Source organism: Mustela lutreola, chromosome 6 (assembly GCF_030435805.1).
Source record: "Mustela lutreola isolate mMusLut2 chromosome 6, mMusLut2.pri, whole genome shotgun sequence".
In the NCBI taxonomy this organism is placed as follows: domain Eukaryota; kingdom Metazoa; phylum Chordata; class Mammalia; order Carnivora; family Mustelidae; genus Mustela; species Mustela lutreola.
Genome location: NC_081295.1, coordinates 139,928,907 through 139,955,860, shown reverse-complemented (window position 1 = coordinate 139,955,860; position 26,954 = coordinate 139,928,907). Strand labels below are relative to the sequence as shown.

The window sequence follows — 26,954 nt, the reverse complement described above, 5'->3', positions numbered from 1 at the left end:
GACATGTAAGTATTTTACATAAAAAATTAAGTTTTAAGGAACAGATCCTAAAAATCAAGCAAAGCGTCAAAAAACAAACCAGTGTTTCTGGATGGTTGCCTTGGCATGCAGAGAGCAATTCTGTTGCAAGTAACTTTGAAACACGGCAGTTTGATGGTACATTCTTAATGCAAGATCCCTTCAGAACCCCAGCAGCAACAGCATACCAACCCTTAAGCTGCTTGCAGTAATCATTTTGTTGAAGCTAGTGTCGTCATTGTCATTTGAGTGAAGTGGTGATAAAGCCAATGCTTCATTCTGTTTGTATTTTTAAGAACTGCAAAGAAACGGGTAACAACAGTAATTAAAAACCTTATTCTTAATTGGTGAGTATAAACTTAAAATGTATCTTTTAAAAGCACATAACCTATTTTGTAGCCTTGTCCACTGAAAGCCCTAGAAATAATGGCAGACCCAGTAGCAATGACCGCCCCTAGTGTTCCTTCTCAAATACTATTCCTAAATATTAGTGGTGTTTAGAGACCTGCTGATTCCAAGTCTGAGTCCAGAAATCTACAAGGTGAGCCTGGAGCACCCAGTTGTATCAGAAAGCAAAGCAGCTACTGAAGAACATACAATTTTTTTTTAAGATCTTATTTATTTATTAGACAGAGATCACAAGTAGGCAGAGAGGCAGGCAGAGAGAGAGGGGGAAGCAGGCTCCCGCCCAGCGGAGAGCCCAAAGCGGGGCTCCATCCCAGGACTCTGGGACCACGACCCGTGCCGAAGTTAGAGACCTTAACCCACTGAGCCAGCCAGGCGCTCCCAAAACATACAATTTTGTCTAAAGCATTGCAGAGCCCCACGGGACAAAGATAGGACAGTTTGAACACCAGTAAGGAAAAATACTGTAATGGCTTGAAAACTTCAAATATGTTAATTCCGTGAGTCATAGGAATGTGTAGAAACAAACAGAAACCTTTAGAGAATACTAGGGAACCAAATCATTATTTTTAACTGTTAAATAAGAGGAAATAATCAAGTGCTTTATTTTGCCGTTCACATGTAAGCATTCCTAAGAGTAACTAAATAGTTGAGAGGAAATTTTTTTTTCCCAGAAGTATTCCTGCTGATAAACGAAGACGGAATGCTACCAACATCCTGCTGAAAGTACACAGCCCACCTCTGAAATACTCTTGCAAACAAAAAAACAAAACCCTGAATCTGATCAAGCCTCTAGTTCTAACTACTAATTTACAGGAAAGAGAACAGACAAAGGGATATGTTAAATTACACCACAGGGGTTCATTCAGCCAAATAACAGACTGTGGGAAACTGCAGAACAGATGACTCACTTTTTTTTTTTTTCCAACAAATTACAAAGAAAAAAGTGATGGAGGGGAAATCTGTAGATTAAAAGAAGATTTAAGAAACATATTAATCAGTTGCAATATATAAGTTTTACTTTGATTTTGGTTTAAATGGGGATAAAAAAGAACATTAGTGAGACACTTGAGGAAATGGGAATACCACTTTGATATTTAATAGTATTAAGGAATTATTATTGAGCACGTGTGTGTGTGTGTGTGTGTGTGTGTGTGTGTGAGAGTGTGAGGAGAGAAAGGGACAGAGAGGTGGTCTTTACTCTATTTTTTTTAACATTTTTTTAAAAGAGATTTTATTTATTGATTTAAGAGAGAGAAAATGAGAAAGAGAGAGCATGAGAAGAGGGAGGGTCAGAGGGAGAAGCAGACTCCCTGACAAGCAGGGAGCCCAGTGCAGAACTCGATCCCAGAACTCCAGGATCATGACCTGAGCCAAAGGCAGTCCCTTAATCAACTGAGCCACCCAGGCGCCCGTGTACTTTTTTTTCTTTTTTCTTTTTCCTTTTTTCTTTTCTTTTCTTTTCTTTTTTTTTTTTTAACAGAGGAGTCTTTGTCTTTTAAAGATGTTGAAATGATGGGCTGTTTGGGATTTGTTTCAAAAGAATCTAGAATTGTGGGCAGGAGAAGGTATGCATTGTTACAGAGGGAACAAAAAAAAAGCCAGGAGTTGAGAACTGTTGATTGGTGATAAGTACAGGATTCACTTTTGATTCTTTCTCAACCTTTGTATAACTTTTTCATTTTTACTGTGGAAAAATTAGTAAAAATCTGGCCATAGCTGCTCCGTAGCAGCTCAAAACAAAATGAAGAAGAAGAGCTAAGAGTGGCTCAGAACAAAATAAAAACCTCAGCAATACAATTAACTTATTATTTCCCTACAATCAAGTTTACTACTCTTCTTTTTTTTAATGAACTTTTTATTTTGTATTAATTTTAAACTGACAGTTACGAAGGTAGTATAAATAGTTCTCATATATCCCTCACTCAATTTCTCTCCCTACTAATATCTTATATAATGGGTAAAAAACTAAGAAACTAACATTGATACATTACTATTGATGAAACACTAGGCTTTATTTGGGTTTCATCAGTTTTTCCATTACGGTCCTCTTTTTCTTCTGGAACCTAATCCAGGGTACCACATTGCATTTACTCGACTGTCTTTTTCATCTTCTTCGGCCTGTGACGGTTATCTTTCTTTGTTTTTCATGACTTTTACAGTCTTGAATACTGGCCAGTAGCCTGTAGAATGTCTTCCAATCTGGGTTTGTCTGGTGTTTTTCTTAAGATTAGGCTGGGTTATGGGTTTTGGGGAAGTGCCCTTGTCACATTACGTCAGAGGGTACATGTTATCACCATGACATCACTGATGATGTCAGCCTTCATTGTCTTTACTGTGAAGTCAGTATTTTTTGCTTTCCCTAGTGTGTTCTTTGGAAGCAAGTCATTAAGTCTGGCCTACCCTCAAGTGATGGTGATGGAGGGTGGTGTTAAAGTCGCTTTCTGAAGAGGGGGTGTGTCTGGGGTCCTCAAGGCCACATCCAGGTTCAGTAATTGACAATAAGCCTTAGCATATGGTCATACTGGTGGGTAGGCTTTAATATGGCAGAAGGATACAGAGCAGAATCAGCAAAGGGAACAGGTGCATGACATAGATTTTGGAGGAAACCAGGCAGAAGCTTCCAAGAGTCTTCAGTGGAGTCACACTGGATGTGCGGCATTTCCGCAGCAATGAGCTGTGACAACACAGGTGAAATGCCTACTGGAGAAACTCACCAGAGTCTAGGAGTCCAGGGGTTTTATTGGCAATTGGTCAGGTAGGCAGTCTGTGCCTGGCATGTGTCAGAATTCCAGAGTCCCAGAAGAAAAGATGTGTCTTATCATTTATTGAAAGTTTTATACTAGTGCAGGGAACTATTTACTGGGCCAGTTCCCAGACCCTGGCCAAAGGCCAACCTTGTAAGCAGGCCTTTCTAAAGAGAATGGTCAATGTTAACTCTTTTCTGTATAGAGAAGTATCTACATGTTGTTACCTTTACTGCACATTTTTGAGAAAAATGGAATGAGATTTAAAAACAGCATAGTAATGGGAGCTATTATTATGTGTTTGATGTAAGAACAGCAAAATTAAAATTAGATCAAGGGTGTCTAATTTCTTTTCTGTACGGAATGAAGTATGTGGCAGTCTAGGCCTCTTTCTGTTCATTTAGTGTTTCTCCTGCCCAGTTTTAAATGTTGCTATAAAAATATTACTCATATTGCAACTTTTGAGCATTTCAAATAAAAAAAAAAATGCCTCCAGGTTGTGACCTCATTTACTGCCAAATAATTGGAAGAAAGTTGTGTAGATTTCATTAATAAGTAATGGCATAATAACCAAAACCTGGCTGGAAATCCCAGAAAGTAATTACTGAGATTTAAGACACAGTATGTATTAGTAATTTACTTTCTTTTAATAGGAAAAACGTGGTCTTCGAGAAATGCGAGTTCTTGAAAATTTGAAGAATATGATCCATGAAACAAATGAACATACTCTTCCCAAATGTAGAGAAATCATGCAGGACAACTTAAACCACGTTCTCCAGAGATGTAAGCCAGCGTTGTTGTTGTTCTGTTTTGTTTTTAATATATATATTGTTTTATTTCAAATGAATGCTGTGCCAAAATGTATTTCCTTCAATATTTTGATAGTAGGTGGAGAGAGAATTCTTAACCAAAACGTACAAATTGGAAGCCCTGCCACAGAGAACATTGACTATCTCGTGATTCATGTATGTTGCTGTTGACATTGAGAACCTCGATCTCCAAAGTGAGATGTGTGCATCTGGGGTGCACAAGACAATCAGTCCTTTTAGGATGGGAGACTATTGGAACACATTTTACCTTTTTTGTTTTTTTTTAATTATCCTTAAGAAGAAGTTTGATAATTAGGAGCTGGGCTATGAAATGAAGCTTCTTTTTCAAACAGGATGCTAGAGTTTTTAACTTTAAAAAAAAGACTTAAAAAAAATCTTTTTTTAACTTAAAAAAAAATCCTGTCATAAATGTTTGTATCTTATAACATTTTTCATTGAGCAAAATGTTATAGTGGGTCTCTGCTCAGCAGGGAGCCTCCTTCCCTTCCTCTCTCTGCCTGCTTGTGATCTCTGTCTGTCAAATAAATAAAATCTTTAAAAAAGAAAAAAAGAATCCTTATTAAATATACCAAGTAATGACATAAAATAAGTTTTATTAATAACTACTTTTACTCAAGGTTTCTCCTTAGATCTATATTGACAGTATTCAGCTTGTCCAGGGATAGATAATAGTGGTAACTGAAAAAATACCTTTCTGGGGAATAAGAAAGAAAGAAAAAAAAAAAAACTAGCCAGTAATATAATGATCTATGAAGGAAAGCTGCAGGGAGATTTGGTTGATAACTGAAAGCAAGTCTTTGTATTCAAATCCAGGTTAGTCTTTTGTAGTCTGATGCCTTTAGGAGCTTGGAGACAGTGAATACCCCGAGATTATGTTTGGTTTCTTTGAGTGAAGTAGTAGAACATCTAAAATTGACTGTAGGCTTTTGCATTTTACTACAGATGTCCCGTGTTTGTTTGTACTGTCATTTCCTTAACCCTGCCAGTCATTCTAGATGTTCTACTAACAGTAAAACTTGAATTATTATTAATGAGAATACTTATGAATGCCTTTGAGATGTGCTTGTAACTTGCCTTTTCTACACTTTTAGTACAGAAAAATAAATTGGGTTAAACTTGGTAAAAAAATCTATGAGTTTTATGAAACCATGCGAACAAGTTTATATGGAATATACTGGAATATATTCCAACCTAAGTAGCACTTTACAAGCCAAGGGATGAGTTAGGTTTTGTTTTGTGCCTCTTAACACAACTGCCACATTTACCTCTTCCTGTGCACGGTGGAGAGCTGTGCGCTCAGAATTCTGCAAGTGTGGCCTTAAGCTGGTGGTCCCACCTGTTGCACAGAACTAAGGAACTGTGGAGCAGCAAGGTGTGGACGTCTTGAATTACTGGAATGTAGAACTATGACGGAATTGTCAGCTTGGAAGTATTTCTGCTTTGGGCCGCGTAGCCACCCACCTTGCAGAGTGTCTCCAGATTTGGTGACCAGAAGCTTTAGAACAAAAACTGACCCATGGCTCCTTAAAAATCACAAAAAGTAATTGAGAGCTCTAGGAGGTAGGGAAAAAGCAGACCCTCAAGTCATCAAGATGCAGCCTTTATGTTATTTTAAGTGTTTCTTTACTATAAAAGAGAGTAGTTACTAAAGAGCGAAGAAAAAAATTAGAAAAACAAAAAAATTATTTAAAAAACACTCAGAAATTAAAGTTACGTTGTTATTATTTCTGCATTAATTAATGCCTTGAGAGTTGGAGGCCACTTTCCCCTCCTGCCTCTCTTCCCCAAGCCAACTTGAAAATTTTAACTTTATCAAGGTTTGCAGTATTTGATTTCTGTCCTACACTTGCAGCGCTACCAATTGTTTATTTAGTCGTAGACTGTTCAGTTCCTTCTGATTTATTGATTAGATCTGTAATTATATTGTGATAGTTCTCACTTTGTTTCCTTAGCACTGTGATTTCATTTTTCATTTCATGCACTGTGTTTGCTCTCTTTTAATGAGTTCATATTGTTATTTTGTATAACAAAGTACCTGTGGAAAGTTGTGTTAGGTTTTCTTTTCCGAATAGGTGCTTCGTCTGTCTTATCTGTCTCTCACAGGTTATGTGGTTTCTCCCCCCGCCCCAATCTGTTTCTGTACAAATGTAAGCATACTAGAGTTCTAAGAATTTTGTCAACTCATTTTCTTTTTCTAACTTTTGGGGGATGAAGTAATTAAAGTGGGATTAGGAGTCTCCGTTCTTGGCTGCCATATTTCAGAGTTTACAAAATACAACTACAATTCGCCCTTGTTCGGTAAATGATGGAATTTTTTACCTTTTGTTTTTCTTAACTTTTTATTTATCTTGTGAGTTAGGTGGGGGACTAAGTTTGCCTCATTTTGCTTCAGTCTGTCTCTAGAAATCTTTAGGAATTCAGCAGTTTAAAATACTAACCAATTATTTATAGCACTTTGCCAGTTAGAATTTTCACCGGTCTTTTCTTCTTAACTGACTGCCTCTGCTCCCCATCTCCTTCCTCTTCTCCTTTCTCCATGCTCCCTCCCATTCATCCCTCACATGTATCTTACTAACATGTTTTCTTGGCTTCACTTTGAGACCGTGACCAGAACCTGAGCGCCCTCATCATGTCCCTAACTGCCACCACCCTGGTCTAAGCCACAATGACGACCTCTCACCTAGATTGTTCGAGTAGTCACATAACTCGTGTCTTTCTTCCCTGTTATCTGTTCTCCACATAAAGCGCGAGTGATCTTTTTAAAATGTGACTTGGCTCCTGTCATTACTGTATCAGGATCTCCTCACCTTGCTTAGAGAAAAGCCAAAATCCTTAGAGTGGCCTGGACATTTCTACATGATTGGACCCACCCTGACTTTTATTTTCTTTTCCCACACTTCATTGTAGCTACTCTGGCCTCCTTATTCTTCTCCTAGTATGAGCAAATGTGCTCCCACTTCAGTGTTCCCTCTGGAATACTCTTGTCAGGTTTTTGTACATTTTCGTTTCCTATAGATCTCTGCTCAAGTGTCCACAGTGAGACTCTCCTAGCTCCTCTGTAATAACGTCGTCCGTCACTCTGGCATTCTCTGTCCTCTTTACCGGGCTTTGTTTTTCTCCGGAATATCCACCACGACCTAACGTGCTCAGTATTTATCTATATGTTGTCTGTCTTCCCAACTAACACATAAGTTCCGTGAGCTCAGAGACTGTTCTCTGCAGTACCCCGACACCTAAAACAGTGACACATTGTAGTCATGAAGTAATTTTGTTCATTGAAATGAATAAGAATTCAGCCAACATCTTCTGCTACCAAACCAAAATTATTTCCTTATGTATGTATTTGAAGTTTACATACACACACCTTGATAGAAGGTATTTGCTTCTCTTGTGTGAGGATAGTCGGGATGTTGTTAACTGTTGTCTGTGGCACAATTACTGTATGTGGTGCTAATTTCAAAAAATCTTTTGGTTGAAAGAAAATTATCTTACAAACTCTCGATGCTTTAAAATCAGTACAGTCGGGCGCCTGGGTGGCTCAGTGGGTTAAGCCGCTGCCTTCGGCTCAGGTCATGATCTCAGGGTCCTGGGATCGAGTCCCGCATCGGGCTCTCTGCTCAGCAGGGAGCCTGCTTCCTCCTCTCTCTCTCTCTGCCTACTTGTGATTTCTCTCTGTCAAATAAATAAATAAAATCTTTAAAAAAAAAAAATAATAAAAAATAAAATAAAATAAAATCAGTACAGTCTCCTAAAACACTGAGACAACAGGGGAAACAGCTTCCTACTGAATTAGGTATAACCAGTAAGTGATATGGAGGTGATGGGAAGGTTTGCATAATGGGCCTTTTCCCCTTGGGACCTCTAATCATGAAGAAGGAATGTTTGGTATAGTCACGTGGTTTTTCTTGTATTTTAGAAAAGCATATTTCATGAAATTAGAAAGTAAGCCTTTATTATTGTGTGGCTAAAGAATTAAAAAATCAGTTACTTCAAAGGGACTGAAATTTCTAAAAATGATCATTCTGTCTGAGACCAAAGACAGTCCCTATAAAGAACAAACGTTTGCCTCTGTCTGATGTGTTCTAGTTAAAATTTTAAAGAACATAACAAATGACAGAATAGTGTTACGGTCTTGTAACTCTTCTTTTACATTAAACCCAGAATGATTGGAAAATGAAGAAGCACCCGAAGACCACAAAATGGATTTTTTTTAAAAGTTGTGTTTGGAGTCGGGGGAAAAAAATCCAATCAGGAAATGATAGAACCACTGCTTGGGAAAAATGATGTAATATTAATATGCCATAGAAAGAAGGCAGATCTAATCAGCTCCCATTTTGTTTTGTTTTCATCTTTTCTTTTAGAACAAACAATGATTGGGAACATAATTTTCAGTCCTAAAATACTGTCTTTGATATAACTAAAATAAATGGTTACTGATAAAAACATTACTTTTGAAAAGCAGAGTCCTCCTCTTTTACCATATTCTCACAGGGAGGGACCTAACATTTTTCTGAAAGGGAAATCACAGTCCCTCCCTGTTATGGAACTTGTGAGCTATTTGGGGCTAGGTTTGAGTAGGATAGGAAGGCAGAATTGTAAAATACTAGGCAAACCTCTGTTTAAGCAATTGCAAAATAAAGTGGTGAGATACATACCTACCTGGTAAAGGGATTTCAAATAAGAGAAAATCCATATAGGGAAAGGATTAATCTGAAAGGTCCTTATTATGAAAGCTGTCAACCTTGAACTGTTCTTTAAAGACAAGTAAAATATTTTCATTAGAAGAAAAGAGTAAGGAAAGTATTTTCAGTAGGGATAGTACAGTAAGAAGAAAAATAGTGGTAACAACACTCCTTAACTACTTAACACTGTGCGAAGAATTGTTCTCAGTGGCATTAATATGACAGTTATTATTTGTGAGTCTAGTAGCTACTATATTATCTCATTTAATGTCAATTCCAAAGTCCTCTTATTAGTTGTTAGGTTTAATTTACAGATGAGGAACTAAGGTGCTAAAGCATTAGGAACAGCAGCGGTCACAGCACCTGGCACGTAGTAAATGCTCATTCAGTGTTAGACAAGCAAATCAATGAGCAAGCAGGCATGCCAAGTTATGCGACTAAGTGCTCAACTCCAGTTTTGACTATGGCTTGCTGTTAATTAACCTAAATGCGAAACAGTGAAATAAGTGAAAATGTTTGTGGACAGAAACACAGTGGATCGAGTAAATGAAGAGGTCTGAAAAACTGTTGGATGAAGACAGTTTCCTTGATGAGATCATGAGAGGAGCAGAGTGTTGAGGGTATGAACCAAGTCCTTAGAGGCAGGGGTCTGATTTTATTTTATTTATTTATTTTTTAAAGGCAGACAGAGAGGCAGGCAGAGGCAGAGGGAGAAGCAGGCTCCTTGCTGAGCAAGGAGCCCTACGTGGGACTCGATCCCAGGACGCTGGGATCATGACCTGAGCTGAAAGCAGCCACTTAACTAACTGAGCCACCCAGGCATCCCAGGGGTCTGATTTTAAATCATGCTTTCTGTACTTACTAGTTGTATTACCCCTCTTTGTACCTCAGTATTTTTACAGATGCCAGAAATCTGTAAAATGGGACAGTGATCCTCTCCTAATAGGAAAGTGGGTTTAAGAGGAATAGTACATGGGAAGTACTTAGCATAGGTCTGGGCACATAGTAGTACTTAATAAATAAGTCTAATAATTACTACTAATCGTTGTGGTCCCTTAGAAAGGGAAATCACTCAGTGAAAACAAATTTGAATGTGGTGGTGGCAGTGAGGATGAATTAACAGATAAGAGAGGAGGAGCAAGAACAGAAAATTGTGGAAGCATTGTAAGTATCAGGTACTGCCTGCAAGAGAGAAGTTCGTATGTATGAGTAAAGGGGGGAGAGAGGGTGAACAAATCAAAGAGACACTGTAGAGACAGACTATAATGATAAATTTATCAGGCATTTTATATCTTTTTAGAGAATTCTGTAGCTACTGTTGACAACTTGTCATTGGAATTAGTACTTAAAATGCTCTTGGCTTGTACCTCAAGGTTCAAGAATGATTGTGGTTCTAATGACGGCGTCCCTAATATACTAGCAAAACTTCCTTTTTCCCTTCTAGCCACCTCACCACGATCAAAATAGTATCAGTTCTTTTGTATAGCTTCATGAGATCTGAAACAATCCAAGTGTTTTGGTGTGTGTTGTTTTGTTTTTTTCAGGTAAGTCTTGAATAAGGACTGCTGACTGAAACCTATTCTATGTTTTATTTCAGTGCAAGCAGCTTCTGACTCAGTCTGTAGACTCCAACAGAGGGAGCAGGAACGAAAGAAGGTAAAAGTAGATCATTTGGCTAATGGGGTCTATAACTGTTACTGTCATCATACTGTTATCAGTTGCTTTTTTTTTTTTTAATATTTTATTTATTTATTTGATGCACAGAGATCCCAAGTAGGCAGAGAGTCAGGCAGAGAGGCGGGGGCCGGTGGGGGGGGGGAAGCAGGCACCCCTGCGGAGCAGAGAGCCTGATGCGGGGCTCGATTCCAGGACCCTGAGATCATGACCTGAGCAGAAGGCAGGGGCTTTAACCCACTGAGCCACCCAGGTGCCCCAGCAGTTGCTTTTGATTTTAAAAAAAATATCCTTCAAATTTGTTTTCTTTATGCAGTGATTTAAAAAGATTTAAAAATGACTAATTCATTGAAAATACATTGAGGAGGTGTGAACACATGATTGCACCATCCATATTCTTCTAGTTCAAATTGTAGACCTCTTTTTATTCTTTTTCAACATTACCATCTTTTCCCTGAAAGTAGTATTTGTCTGATTGAGAACAGAGAATAAGACTTTGACACAGGACAAAAAATACCCACCAGATCGAAAATATAAATCTTTTTTTTAAGCATGAAACATTGATGAGTAGGTTATGTATATTTCTTCTAGAAAAGGAAGGATTCATGCCTGTGGGTGAGTTATTTAATGAATAGTCCTATGAGTATGTGAATTACTAGCTGAGTAGTGCTTTGCTTATTGAAAGTCTATCTTAAGTACATTCAGGTGTGGAAAAACAGCACAAGAATTTAAGTTCCTATGTTTTTTTTTTTTTTGCTGTTTTCACTTATAATTTTTATATTTTTATAACTTAATTGTTGTAAACTAACAAAGATAGACTTTTTAAGAAATGTTGAAAATACTAAATCACTTTGAATATAATGCCTTTTATGTATCAACAAGTATAACTATCTCCATTTCTATGGAATGGGTTGTGTTCAGATCTGCACTGTATAAAAATTGAGTGAAAAAACCTTGCCAGAGTTTCAGTTTCCACAGCCTCTGTTTAACTCTAAATATCAATACAGAGTTTAAAAATTCAAAAATTTGGTGAGTTAGACCTTACTGAAATGAAAGGACTTGACATTCAGGCAGGTGAAGACTGCCCAGGAGGAGTAGGGGCCTGGCAGGCTGGGTCAGGAAGCAGGGCCCCTGAGCATGCTGACAGAATGGCAAGGCAAAGCCCGGACTGGGAAACCTGTCAGGTTGTAGTGTGTACAGTGTCCAGAGAGCACTGTAAAGGCAGGCAAGGAGCTCATGTGGACCATCCCAGGCTGGACAGCAGATATTTTTTGTTTCTCTACTCTGTGGGGTGCCACTGGGGATGAAAGATTTTAGTTTGTTAAGTTTAAGGCAGTTCATACACTCAGGAACTAACAATCCAGAAGAAGAGTCTCAAACCACTAACACTAATATGATGTAGGATAAAGTAGGAACTGTGTTCAAGTTACAAAGAACTTTGTAGGATCTTGGCAGAAGGAGTAATGTAGTAGGAACACGGTGGCATTCGAGCCCAATCTTAATCAGTGAGTAGGAATTCAGTTGATGGAGGCTGGGGAGAAAGTTATTGTAGGATGAGGGCATACAGTGTAAGCAAAGACAAAAGACGTGAGAAGTCCTTGGACTCACACAGCCACTATGTAGAGTATCTAAATGGTTATTTCCGGAGATGATTGTGGAGTATCTTGAATGCTATATTAAACAATTTGTGGTGGAGGGCACCAGCACCATTTCTGGTTTTGAGAAGCAGAAAAGCTATTTGATAGAACACTGGCTATACTGGCTGTTGCGTAAAGAAGCAATTCTTTTTATTTATTTATTTATTCAAAATAAAAATTTTTAAAAAGAGTGTTCTGTGTAGCATGTTATTATATGATTTAAGCAGATTCACGTGAATATGCACTCAGACATTATTGATCTTTCTTCCTAAGACATTGTCAGAACAGTTACGATTGTGATAAAATGTCAATTCTTGCCACTCTTGAGCAGAACTAACCTAAAATTAAATTTAATTGGAATAATTTCTCTTGTCACGTGGAATTTTTTCACATTTGGTGTATTAACAGTGTATAAGTAGGAAAATGACCAGCTTAGGTGAGAAAATACCTGGAGTCTTCTACTTCCGGTGTTCCCTTTGTTGGCTCGCCTCATCCCCTTACACAAATCCTTGAGCTTCAAGCTCCTCAGTTGCAAAATAAATACCAGTTACACTTACCTGACAGATTGATTTTTCTCCTTATACCAGGTAAGTTGTATTATATAATCTGCATGAAACAGCTTTGCCAATTGTACTGCATCAAGTGGAAGGCACCATTTTCCCCCTGCCAGCTCGATTATTGTTTAAGGTGCAGACAGTCACTCTGGGTAGGAGCCCCGCTGTGGTCTCTTAAGTTGGTGAAGCATTTGAGAATGCCACGCATTCACGATTTCTTAGATTAAAAGATACTAAGATACTGTACCTTGGTTTGAATAAAAATGGCTTTAAGAAATAATAAAGGCCTTAGATTATGTTAGTCTTACATTTATTTCTTACAGGTAATATGTCGGAGAATGTTACTGAACTGTTTTTTAATGTGGAATGCACATTAAAAATTAGTATTTTAGAATGTACTGAAATGTGTTTCACTAACTGTGCCATGCTAATGGCATTTACGAAGCTACCTGTGTAAGAATCCACTCCAATTATTTTCTTTTCTCAAGATAATTTAATAAAATTGACCAGCTGAATGTTACACAAAGATGCATTTCTCAGACAACGCTCAAGAAAAGTAATAATTCTTCATATTCTGCAGATCAATAAACCTTTAGTCTCTGTTTCTTTTTTAGTGCTTGTCTAGTTAGCAGAACATTTGAAATATGTATCTTTAAGGACCCTTTTTCTATACTGCTGTATCTGATTTCTGCAGAAACTTTGACATGGCCGAGGTTTCAGATTACATATATATAAAAGATACAGACGAGTTTAAATTTTCATCTAGCAAATGTGTACAAAGCAAAACTGACCTCTGGCTGGGTCTTGCAGTCTCATGTTAATTGTTGTCCTTGGTTATACTGTTGGCTCCATTTTGTATATTTGAATGGCTCTCAGAACAAAGAAAGATGGGAGTAGTAATGGAATAAAATAGACTATTGCCATTAATCTTTAATTCTTTTATGTCAAGACAATATGTGGAATTCTGTGGGAAGTAAATTATGATAAACGTCATTCATCCAAATTACACTTCCCACAATTGATACCTAAAAGTACATTCAGAAGAACAATAAATGCACATTCCCCAGTTGTTTAACATATGTCTTGAAAACTACCCTCTAGTACAAAGTTGCATTTTGGAAGCTAGCATTAAAAGTAGTGAAATGAAAATACAGCTAGTTTAGAAAATTCACGGACTTAAAAATACACCATCAAGGAAAACACACTGTGAATACCCTTCAGCAGTTTAAACTTAGGTTCATGCACACGTGACAACTTTTGAAGCCATATTCAACTAGACTAGAGATAATAATAAATACGAATCCTCTGATTTATCTTGCCTACATATACTCACTTGATTTTAGTTACACCCCTGCACGATTTTTTTCATGAGAGCAAGGAAATAACACATACGTTGTTCGTCACAGAGTTTGACAGTACAAAGGAATAGATCAGTATGCAGTAGTCTGTTTAAAATCCTTTCTGATGGCCATCACATTCCGACACTTCTAACTGCAGTAAATTCTTTTTCATTTTTTGGTATAAGGCCTAGGTTAAATTAGTGACAGTGTATTACTGACAGATGTTTGAAAGGGCCTTTTAGGCCTTAGTTGACTTATTCAGAGTTTCCCTGTAGGCCAGGGTGTCTCAACCTCTGCACTGTGACCTTTAGAATAGATAATAGAATAGATAATTCTTTGTTGTGGCAGCTTGGTAGGATGTTTACAAGCATCTTTGGCTTTTACCCACCACATGCCAGTAGCACTTCCTTCCCCCTAACCTGTGCTGTGATAACCAAAAATTTGAGGGACAAGAGAAAATTAAATGATGGTTAAAATCCACCCCTCCCCAGATAAGAATCACTGACTTAGACTATAATATGTACAAAATTTTGTTTTTATTTTGTTTTTTCAAAATTTTGTTTTTACGGTTCCCTTATAGACCTGTTCTTAGACATAGGTTGGCTTCTTTTTAAATTTATCTCTAATGAGATATATGTAAGTCAATGTTCTATTACTGTTTTTCCTTGTAGAGAAAAATATAAATCATTACAGCAAAATACTCTGTACACAGTTGTAGCTCATTTATAAACTTCTTTTCTCTTTTAAAGTTGGCATTTTCTAATTTTATTTTAAAAACACATTTATCCACTCATTTAAGAATGTAACTGATTCCATTTAGAAAGAACCCTCTGACACCTGATGTGAGAATTTTTTTGTTGTGGTAAAATAAGTATAACATAAAATTTACCATTTTAACTGATTTTAAGTGTGTAGTTCTGTGACATTAAGTACATTCACATTGCTCTACAACCATCACTACCATCCATTTCCAGAACTTTCATCTACCCCAACTGAGACTCTACCTGTTAAACACTAACTCCCCTTTCCTACTCCTTTATTCCTGGCAACCAGCACTCCACTGTCTGTCCCTATAATTGGACTAGTCTAGGTACCTGTGCTAAATGGAATAGTACAGCATTTATCTTTTTGTCACTGGCTTATTTCTTTGTTCACCTATGTCATAGCCAGTATCAGAATTTCATTCCTTTTTAAGAATGACTAGGACTCCATTATATGTATATTCCATATTTTGTGTATCCTTTCATTTGCCTTTGGATACTTGTGTTGCTCCCACATTACCACTATTGTGAATAACACTGCTATTAACTTGAGTGTACACCTATTTGTTCAAACCCCTGCCTTCAGTTCTTTTAAGTATACACTCAAGAGTGGAACTACTGGGTGAAATGGTAATTCAATTTTTAATTTTCTGAGGAACGACCATCCTGTTTCCTGTAGTCATACTTCTCTATATTCCCATCCACAGTGCACAAGTGTTCCATTTTCTCTGCGTCCTCGTCAACACTTGTTATTTTCTGTTTCTTTGGTAGCAGCAGTCCTAATGGGTGTGAGATGGTATCTTACCGTGGTTTTGATTTGCATTTCTTTAATGATTATCATTATCATTACTTTAATGAGTATCTTTTCCTTTGTTTATTGGCTATTTTTATGTCTTTTTTGTAGAAATGTTTCTTGAAGCCCTTCACCCATCTTTTAATCAGGTTATTTGGTTTTGTTTTTGTTGTTATTGAGTTGTAGGAGTTGGTTAATATATGTTGGATATTAACCCCTTATCATACATATGATGTGTAAATACTTTCTCCTATTCTGTGGGTTGGCTTTCACTCTGTTGATAGTGCCCTTTGATACACAGAAGCTTTTAATTTTGATGAAGTTCATTTTTTTTTTTTTTTACTTTCATTGCCTCTGCTTTTGGTGTGATAGCCAAGAAATCATTGCTAAATCTAATGTCATGAAGCTTTCTCCCTGTTGTCTTCTAAGAATTTTATAGTTTTAGATCTTGACAGTTAGATCTTTGACCTATTTTGAGTTAATTTTTGTATATGATGCAAGGTAAAGGTCCATTTTCATTTTTAGTTGCATGTAGATACCCAGTTTTCCAGCACCACTTGTTGAAAGGATTACCTTTTCCCTATTGAATGATTTTTGACACTCTTATCAAAAATCACTTGACCATCTATCTAAGGGTTTATTTCTGAACACTTCTATTCTAGTCGTCTGTGTGTTTTTCATTATACTAGTACGACACTGTTTTGACCACAGGAGCTTTGTGGTAAGTTCTGAAATCAACAAATGTATATTGTAAAATGAAGGTTTTATTATTATTCAGATATGGTAAGACCAACTGATAAAGGGATGACTGCCAGGGAAAGACTGTTTATTATTCATAGTTCCCAAGTGGAGGTTGCATGCTGTACCACACAGGACCATATGAGGATACACCAAGGTTAGTCAGGAGGTGGGGTGGGGGGCGGGGAGACAGGTTATTATCATTCATATTATTGTGGTTTCAGCAGGAAGGAATATGTGAGACAGTGTTAGCAGACTTAGGATTGGATAATTTGAACAATTTCAGAAGGCTCTAGGGGATAGGGGCTGTCTGGCCTTGTGTGATTAGAGCAGGTAGATAGTGGCCCAGGGGCTGAGATCCCAGTAAAGGTGGTTGGGGTATGGACTCTCAGTTGGTTGGCTTGCATATAAAAGGTATACTCATAGGGGAGTCATGAGTCCTATCTCTAGGAATGAGCTAGCTCTGGGAAGGAGAGTCTCTTTCCAGAGTTAGCAAGACCCCAGTTATCAAAACTGTAGAACCACATGGTCAAGACAGTGTGAGGCCTCCAACTTCATTCTTTTTTCAGGATTGTTTTGGCTACTTGGTGTCACTTGAGATTTCATATGACTTTTAGGATGTATTCTATTTCTGTAAAAAAGTAATTGGGAATTTAATAGGGATTCCACTCACCCTGCAGATTACTTTGGATAGTACTGACATCTTAACAATATTAAGTCTCCCGATCCATGAATATGAGGTGACTTTCCATTGATATGTCTTTAATTTCTTCTTTAGGAATGATTTCTAGTTATCAGTGTACAAGTCTTTTGTACAAGTCTCCTTGGTTAAATTCATTCCCAAATAGTCTTTTCAATGCTACTGTAAATAGAATTTTCTTAATACCCTTTTTGAATTGTTCATTGTTAGTATATAGAAATGCAATTGATTTTTGAGTTTTTATTTTGTAGCTGGCAAATTTGCTGAATTTGTTGATTCTAGTGAGGTTTTTTTTTTTTTTTTCTTTTTTTTGTGGAACCTTAGGGTTTTCTGCATATGACTATGCTCTCTGTAAGCACAGATAATTTTACCTCTTTTCCAATATAGATGTCTTCTTTTTTTTCTCTCCTAATTGCCCTGGCTAGGACTTCTAATACTAAGTTCAGGAGAAGTGGCAAAAGCAAAATTTTGTTGTCTCCTTCCTGATATTAGAGGGAACGCTTTCAGTTTTTTGCCATTGGATATGATGCTACCTGTGAGTTTTTCACATATTGGCCTTTATTATGTTGAGATAGTTTCCTTTTATGACTAGTTGATGGAGTGTTTTTACCATGTGAGGGTCTTGAACTTTGACTAATACGTTTTCTGCGTTAGATTGAAATGGTTAACGTGGTTTTTTCTCTTCATTCTGTTGATGTAGTATATTTTTTCATTGATTTTTGTGTGGTGGTTTTGTTTTTTTTTTTTTTTTTTTTTTTGACAGAGAGAGATCACAAGTAGGCAGAGAGGCAGGCAGAGAGAGAGGAGGAAGCAGGCTCCCTGCTGAGCAGAGAGCCCGATGCGGGGCTCAATCCCAGGACCCTGAGATCATGACCTGAGCCGAAGGCAGCAGCTTAACCCACTGAGCCACCCAGGCGCCCCTGATTTTTGTGTGTTTTAAACCATCCTTACATTCCAAGAGCAAAATAGTGTGTGACTATTTTAATATGCTTTTGAACTCAGTTTGCCACTAATTTATTGAGAATTTTATATCAGTATTCATCAGGAATATTGATCTGCACTTGTTTTTTTCTTATAGTGTCTTTTTTTTTTTTTTTTAAAGATTGATTTATTTATTTGACAGAGAGAAACACACTGAAAGAGAGCATAAGCAGAGGGGAGTGGGAGAGGGAGAAGCAGGCTTCCTGCCGAGCAGAGAGCCTGATGGGCTCAATCCTAGGACCCTAGGATCATGACCTGAGCTGAGAGCAGATGACCAATGACTGAAACACCCAGGCACCCCATTTTTCTTTTAGTGTCTTTATCTGCATTTCGTCTCAGGACATTGGTGACCTCACAGAATGAGTTGGGAAGTCTTCCCTCCTCTTCAAATTTTTTAAGAGTTTGAGAAGGATTAGTATTAATTCTTCTTTAAGTATTCTGTAGAATTCACCAGTAAACTCATCTGGTTCTGAAATGACTTGATTTTTAATACCACATGCTCTCCTAAACTCTTGCTAGAAGAGGAAAAACTATTTTAAAGTTAGTTTCACTTTTGTTTTTTAAAAATTAGCAGGAACCCCACATATAAATCCCCGAGTGGTTAACAGTGTATGCCTGTACTTTTTCTCTACCTATTCAGGTGTATTCGGTTTTTTGAAGCTCTTAATTACTTTTGAAATTGGAATGTGAAATACTTGTTAGTTTCTGTCATTTTTTAAAACATTGCCAATTCTGAGACTAATAATTTAATATATTACTTGGTTTAAACAATGTTATATAGCAAAAAGAGTAGAAAACTGGATTTTTACTATTGGTTCTACCTTATTCTAAGTGTGTGTCCATGGAAATATGTCTGTATAGGAGCAGCATTATATACCATATTTGACACCAAAAATAGACCTTCTTTTAACGCTTCTCCCCAAAAATTATGTTTAATAATAAGCCAGATGTTAAAGAATAATGAATGACAAGAACAAAAATGCAGATGGTATTGTTTTTAACTTCATGTATGTAGTCACACCAATAAAAAAATTAAAAACTTGAAAGAACTATAACACCAAAGGAAAAAAATAAGTAATAAATTTAAGTGCATTGATTATATTTTGGAAAAAAGAAAAAAGTCACCTATATATTGTCTGTTATGGTAATTAATAATATTACCGCTTGCTTTTGGTTCTTAGGCAGATTAGTTAATAACCTCATTGAATTTGATATTTGACTATTCAAATTAAATAGTATAGACAGATATATTAATCTCTTTGATTCACAGTTGATTTAAAATGGTTTTTAATTATAATTTTGAAATTTCTTTGACATTAATATAAATATGTTTATATTTATATTAATATAATTTAATATAAATTAATAATAAATAATAATAAATTAATATAATATAATATAAATATAAGATAAATAGTTCAGAAAAGTGTTAAGCATAAGTCCGGAAGAGCTTCATAAAAATCACATCACAATGAATTCCAGAAATTGCAATACTGTCTTTATTCTTTGGCAGTTGTTCTGATGGCTCTCAGTGTCCCCATAGTATAAAAATTTTAGGTCTAAATAAAAACATACTCAAACTTAAGTACAAAAAAATGGTAGTATAGAATAATGGATTTGAACTGATTCAGATCTTACCTGCATTTGCCCTACTGTCATTGTTTAAGTGCAGTTATATTTAATTCCCCAGAGGTTGGAGGGTCTTAGTGTCTAAAGAAAGCTGAAATGATTCTGGACTACTTGGTATTTACTTTGGAAATAAACATGTATAGCCGACTTCATCTTTGTCCGTGACTGGTCATGTAACTGGAAGTCCTCTAAATTCACTTCAGTGTAAAAGACACAATTTATTAAAGGATAAATAATAAAAATGTGTTAATTTGAAACACATTATTAAAATTCAACAATAATCTCAGTAATTGAGTAGAGCTTTAGATGAAAGAAGGATTGTTGGTTTAGGAGTATTTTATCACCGACATTTTTCAGTATGGTCCGTGCCTGGTGATGATAAAAAACAGTCTTTCATTTGTTTGTGTCCTTGATGTAAATTCTCTACAGACAATACACCGTCTTATTATTTGCACCCAGGGCAGAGCTCTCTCACCCTCCTGCTGTTGCTGTGCCCGCTGCATATTATATCACTGCTGAAAAGAAAAGCTGCAAACTATCCTATGTGATGTGACTTCATTTTGTTGTTATTAAAGAAATACGTTTGTACAAACATCAGGAAATAATCTTTAGTACTCATTGAACTATTTATAATACCGGGGAAAAGGTTGCTAGAGAAAGGATTTGGTGTGTATGTAGGGAACTATCACTTCCTATCAGACTTGTATGAAGCTGTTTGACCATAACTAGAGTTAAATGGGATCATTGTTTTTCAAATGTGTTTTAATTAAAGGAACACTTATTTCAGACTAAATCTCACATAGAACCCCATTTCTTTTTCTTTTCTTTTCTTTTTTTTTGGCTATTTATTTTTTTTTAATTTTTTATTTCTTTTCGGCATAACAGTATTCATTGTTTTGCACCACACCCAGTGCTCCATGCAATCCGTGCCCTCTCCAATACCCACCACCTGGTTCCCCCAACCTCCCACCCCCGCCCCTTCAAACCCCTCAGATTGTTTTTCAGAGTCCATAGTCTTTCATGAGAACCCCGTTTCTTGAACATAAAAGCAGAATTGCTGTTTCTGAAAGTGATGTGCCCAGGAGATGATGGTCTGCAGTTAGCGTGGTTATTTATAAAAGATTTTTCCTGATTTCTGAGAGCTTTTTGTAGTTGTGACCAGATGCATTGGCATTTCGGGCTAAGTCCTTGGCTTCTGTAACCTCCTCATGTATGAGCTGGGGCGCACGTTGGCGTTAGAATGGCTTCAACGGAGTTGAAGTATTGTGACAGTCTGTTAGGGGGCTCATGTGTTGCTTTCAATTAAGCAGCTGCTCAGCTCCTTGTCCTATTCCAGGGAAGTTACAACTGGCCAGACTGCATTTCCGTACATTTTGAATAGCTAGACCCTAGGATAGCCTTTCCTCCTGTCGTAGAATACTTTTCAACTCTTTGCCTAGGTGATATGTAAGATACAGCTAATTGGGAATTTTTCTGCTATTGCATAAAATAAAACCTTATGGGAATCTTAGAAAATGGAACATTCCATCCAGCCAAGTTGACCTCACAGCTGAGGTTTTTATCTTCTTCAGGCACACCACTTTTATCACTTTATTTTGGGAGGAAATCTTTAAAAAATATATTTCATACTTTTCTGATTTTCATAAAAATTATTATTATAGGCTAAATTTCTTTATGAAATTAGGAGTTATTGAAAATAGTTTTACATGATGGTGAATATGGGGGTGTCCTCAGAGAATTAGAGAGTTTTTCTCTTTGGGAAATACCCTCAAATACTATATGTGTTCTAAGTTTTTGTATCTGTGTTCTCCCTCCCCATAAGGCCTGTCATTTCTTCCTATCTCATTTATCAGCATTTTTTTTCTAATTTCTGACTTTTAATATGGTGTACTTTTAAAAACCAGTTAACATGGTTAGAATTGTGTGTAAAGTAAGGTAAGTTAATTCAGAATCAAACAAGCTTTTCACGAATACTGCAGTATTTGTAATTGGACTTGACTTTTTTTTTTCTTTTGTTGGATTAAAAGACTTACTCTAGGGGCTCCTGGGTGGCTCAGTGGGTTAAGTCTCTGCCTTCGGCTCAGGTCATGATATCAGGGTCCTGGGACTGAGCCCCACATGGGGCTCTCTGCTCAGCAGGGAGCCTGCTTCTCCCTCTCTCTCTCTGCCTGCCTGTGATCTCTGTCAAATAAATAAATAAAATCTTTAAAAAAAAAAAAATAGACTTACCATATAGTCATATAGTTCTCCCCTAAGTTTCAGTAGATGTTATTCCAGCTAGGCAGATGTTATTTATTTATGTAAAGAGTATGGTATTGGCAGTACGGGAATGTAGAAGCTGTCCTTTAATCTTCTTTACTGATTGGTAAGAATAATGCAAGATTGTGTAGCACTTACTTTTCTTACTCATTTATTGATTCATTCATTCATTTTAGAGAGAGAGAGCACAAGCAGGGGGAGAGTTGAAGGGAGAGGGAGAAGCAGACTCCCCGCTGAGCTGGGTGGAGCTGGAGAGGACCCTGGGATCAGGACCTGAGCTGAAGGCAGATGCTTAACCCACTGAGCCACCCAGGCTCACTTTTATTAAAAGTGAGAGTCTGAGAGAAAACTAAAAGTGACTTCAAGCAGTTCTTGATGAAAAAAAAAAAAAAAAAAAGAAGTTCTTGATGAGAAAGCAAGACTAAATTTTCAGCTAGATTAGAGCATAGGCCACATTCAACTTCTTTTTACCTGAACTGTGAGGCCAAGGAGTGATCTATCTTTTGCGAAGAAGCTAGTTGGAATATATATATTTTAGTCATGATATTCTGAAACTACGAAATAGACATACTGGTATTTAATGACATCGTAAAGTCCTTTCTTAGAACCAAATGATAAGGAGGATTGAAATTGAGTATAGGAATGGGAAGGGGAAACTCAGTTTTATTTGAGTTGCCTGTATTGTTCAATTTATTACAAGAATCCATTGCTGAAATTGGATTACTAAAACTAGAATGCCTGGGAGGTTCAGTTGGTTAAGCATCTGCCTTCAGCTCAGGTCATGACCCCAGGGTCCTGGGATGGAGCCCGGCATTGGGCTCCCTCTGCTCAGCCCGGACCTGCTTCTCCCTCTCCCTCTACCCCCTGCCCTGCATGGACCTATGCATGCACGCAGGATTTCTCCCTTTCTCTCTCTCAAATAAATAAAATCTTTAAAAATAAATATTGAATATTTTTTTGAATTTATTAAAATTAATAAAATAAAAAATAAATTATTAAAATGAAAGGACAGAAAATGAGGAGGATAAAAAGTGGTTTGATTTTCCTTCTAGATGTTTTGCTTATAATTTGTATAATAGTGATATTAATTTTTATTAAGTTCCATAGGCATTGAGCTAGGAACTGGACATATATTACCTCTGGACTTCATATTTATTTATGAATGTAAAGTATTTTCCTCATTTTAAAGTTAAACTTCAGCTCGCTTAGGGTCAAGCAGCTGGTAGCAAGTGAACCAGAATTTGAAGTTAGGTTTATATGCTTCCCAAATCATTTTTCCATTGAATTGGACTGGAAAAAGTGCTCTCTGGTGGGAAGTTGAATTAGGGCTGTTGCCTTGTGGTCTAAATCACAGGGTTGGCTGAGCCAATTATGACATACCTTAAAAGAATAAAAAGAAAAGAAAAATCTATTAAGCAATATCTGAGTGTGCATGTTTAGTATTTTCTGATTTATTAAAAAATAGTTTACAGCTAAAAGCAGGATCCCATCTTGAGAAAGTCTATGTGCATTTTCTTCTATCTTTAGCCTGACTGTGGCTTTTCTCCTAGAATATAATAATTTTTGCCAAAGTTCCATGAAAAGAGTTTAATGAACTCTTCATGTTTTATTCATCTTTTGGAGAATTACAATCCGTGAGGCTGAAAAGTTAAAAAATAAAGTAAAAATAAAGTTCTGAATTTTGTTTAGCCTGTTTCCTAACTTTTTGTTTAGCCTGTTTCCTAACCTGATTGCCCCCAGCAAACCCCTCCCTAACCCTCTCCCCACCACTGTAGTGCCTGGTCTGAAGCACATGTTTTACGGGAATGTTTGACTTTAAGGCAAACTTCAGACTCACTCCAACCTGGTTTCACTTGAAAAGCCTCTGTGCAGAGAAACCGGATCAGATTGGCAAGAAAAAGCTCTTATAGTAGTTGTTTTTGTCCTTTAAAAGAGACTTTCTATCTGTGTAACCCTTCCTCTGGAAAGATCCAATTCACACTTTGGATAAAAAAGGCATAGGTTGGGTATCATGAAGACCTAAGTTTGAATCTACAACTTAATAGCTGAGTGACCGTGGAGAAATACCTTTAGTGTCCTTAATCTTCATGTGTAAAGTGAAAATAATGTCATTTTATAACAGTAGTTTTTAGGAATAGATAAGATAAGCAGGACAGGTAGCAAAAACATGCATTTCATAGATACTTAGAGAACAACAAATTATCCACCTTTTTATCTTGCTTATCATCATCTCAGATGAGAGAGAAAATGGAGCAGCTAGGATGTGATGACAGCATGAAAACACAGTTCCCATTTTTTTCCCTACCGGCTACCCTTTTGGCGTGACCAGGCATCTGGGCACCAGTATTTGAGTGTGCCAGGTGTCCTGTTTTCATTAGAGTGCTGGAATTTATAATGACTTTAGGTGCTTTATAACTTTTTATGGTTTGTATCTGTCCCTTTTTTTTTTTTTTCTCAATAGGACTTAGTCTGTATCCAGACTTCTAAAGACATGTATGTAGAACATTTAAGGCGGGGAGATAAAATTATTTTTCTGACTCTCTTTTGTATTTAGTTTTTCTTTGTTGCACGTATTCAGAGATGATTAAAATTGTACTAAACTTACACCTTTGCACTTATACATTGTTTTATCTTTATTGTTGTGGTAGTCAAAAGAAAATTTTTTCATCTTCATGTAGAAATATTAAGGAACATCTCAAGAACTTATTTGCACAGATGCTTTTGGTGTTTATTTACTTTAAGGAATGGAACAAAACCAGAAGAAATGTCATGAGTTCTTTTCCAGTGATTAATAATCTTTGCATCTTAGGTCTTTTTTAGATTTAAAATCTTTTTTAAATTTTCTTTAAAAGATTTTTTTGTTTATTTGACAAAGAGAGAGCACAAACAGGGGCAGTGGCAGAGGCAGAGGGAGAAGCAGGCTCCCCGCTGCGCAGGGAGCCCAACTCAGTCCCAGGATCCTGGAATCATGACCTGAGCCAAAGGTGGATGCTTAACTGACTGAGCCAGCTAGGTGCCCCCAAAGCTTTTTTAAATTTAAAATCTTTTTTAATGCACCAAAAAAATATTTTATGTAAGTCATGCACCTTGGTTTCTCATAATAATGATTTCTTTTGGCATATATTCTTTACATTTGATTTAAAAATTATATACACTTAAATGGAATTTGAAAAGAAATAGACATGAAAATTTACTTGGATTGTATTTGATTTTGTCATTTAAAGATACTAGACATTTTAGAAATTTCAGAAATACGGTTACCATCTGAGTTCACTCATAGTAAGAGAAGCCTTAGATGTTTCTGATTTGTCATGTTCTTGTTAGACATTAAAACTGCCGTGCCATTTTAGCATTGTGACTTTCAAACTGATTGCTGTAGTAGGCAAATACCAGAGTTAAAGTTATGTTTGTCTCTTGTGCATAGAAGGATAATTGTCTGGAAAATGTCATGTGACTTTCAATTTTTTTTTCTCAGATTCTTAATGACCATTTAATAGCTAGTGAAAAACAGCATATAACCCAGTGGGAAGATTTCATGAAAGAACAACACAGCAGACAGGCTGAAGTGGATGAAGAACACAGAAAAGCCATGGAGAGGCTTAAAGAACAGTATGCCGAGATGGAGAAGGACCTAGCGAAATTTTCAACCTTTTAAGAACTTTAACCACAACAGTGACAATTTAGTAAGAGAACATTGACTTCCCCCAAAAAACTGTGCCCACCAAACCATTTAGCCTCTGCTTCAAGCTTAGCAATATATTCAGTGGCACTCTTACATCAGAAGAAAGTTCCACTGGAGTCTTAATGAAGTGTCTAATAGAAGAAGAGTGCCACAACTTTCCAGTTTTAAGTGCCTACATATGACTATTTGAATGGGGAGGATAGGAGGGAAAAAATGGGATAAATTTGCTTTTTGTTAATCAGCATTGGGTGTCTTTTCAGTTGATTATCTCAGAGAACTGTAGGTATAGACTTAGAAAAATAATTTAATTCATTCCCATATTGGGTTAGTTATTGTGGCTTAGACGGCAGATAGAATAGCTACCTGTCATAACGTCCTTGGCTATTGGAAGAATGTATACAGTATTATTCCATGGGTAATGTGGACAAAGACAACTGTCTTTGGAGCAGTGATCCCATTTAAGAGAGGTGAGAGTCAAAATCTTTTCTCTACTGAGGCAAAGATGGCCACATTGGTCTTTGAGCCGCCCATTGGGAAGGGTTGCAGGTTTTACAGGACAGCATGATGCCACGTGTTTCACTGAATGACAAAACACACTTGTGAAGTGGCCTTCCAGCACTTAATATTTTCAGCTTTTAAAACAGACTTAGAAGGAAAAGCTTACCAAAAATATATTTGACGTTTAGCCTTTCCAAAAACCATAATCTTATCCATAGTATTTACCTCATATTTGTGTCTGTTTTGCTGTGGGTAAGCTTTGTAAGATAAATAATGTCTATCCATGTTTCAACTGTGTAATGAGTAATCAGCAAAATCTGCCAAGGAGTCCCTCTGGAACCATATAAAGATTCTGGCTCTGAATAAACCAGAAGTGTTTGCCCACATGGCAAATGATCCATGTTAAATGTAAATCCTTTTTTAGTGTTTAACGTCTGTTCTCATAAGCAGGTGTATTATGATGAAACATGTACCAAGTCTGTCATCACTGTGATCTTTAAAAAAATCTGCATTTAACAGCCTAATTGAGAAACGAAGTTGATTTTTTATTTGCCATAAACCTAGCAAAATTAAATGCAATAATTTCTGAGATTTATAGCAAATGAATTCGAGGTATGGATAAATCTTTCAAATATTTTTTATTGCTCTCCTGTAAAGAAAGGCACAAGAAAGAAAATACCCAACTTTCTCGTGTTATCTCAGTGTTGCTACTGCAGAGAAGTGACAATGCTTGCTTGTGTAAATTTATGGCTTACTGTCAAAGCTTCATTCTTGGCTGCATGTTGAAAATGTGATTAAAGTTAATAGAGGAGATGAAATAAGTATTTGAGATTTCTTTCAATAACACTGAACTTCGGCCAACTTTCTCTGTCCGCTACTGTAGGCTTGACAGGTTCATCAATCATTCTCTGGTACCTGGACTAAAAAGAGCACTTGCTGACACTAAGGCATGTTGGAATTTTCTTAATTCTCTTTCAGTGGATGGAAAAAAATAAAACCATACTTCCAAAAATAGCCCACACATGA

The 26,954-nt window shown here is 36.7% G+C and overlaps 1 protein-coding gene across 2 annotated transcripts in view; it reads left to right on the top strand.

The window, feature by feature from the left end:
- Positions 1-26,749, top strand: part of BLOC1S5 (biogenesis of lysosomal organelles complex 1 subunit 5) — a 43,807-nt gene extending 17,058 nt beyond the window's left edge. Inside the window, exons 3-5 of one of the 2 annotated variants that reach the window (XM_059179218.1) lie at positions 3,824-3,953; positions 10,280-10,338; positions 25,224-26,749. In XM_059179218.1, coding sequence (XP_059035201.1) covers positions 3,824-3,953; positions 10,280-10,338; positions 25,224-25,403 — 369 coding nt within the window. In that variant the 3' untranslated portion in view covers positions 25,404-26,749. The remainder of the gene's footprint in view (positions 1-3,823; positions 3,954-10,279; positions 10,339-25,223) is intronic. The other variant, XM_059179219.1, reaches the window with a different exon arrangement.
- Positions 26,750-26,954: the final 205 nt, after the last annotated feature.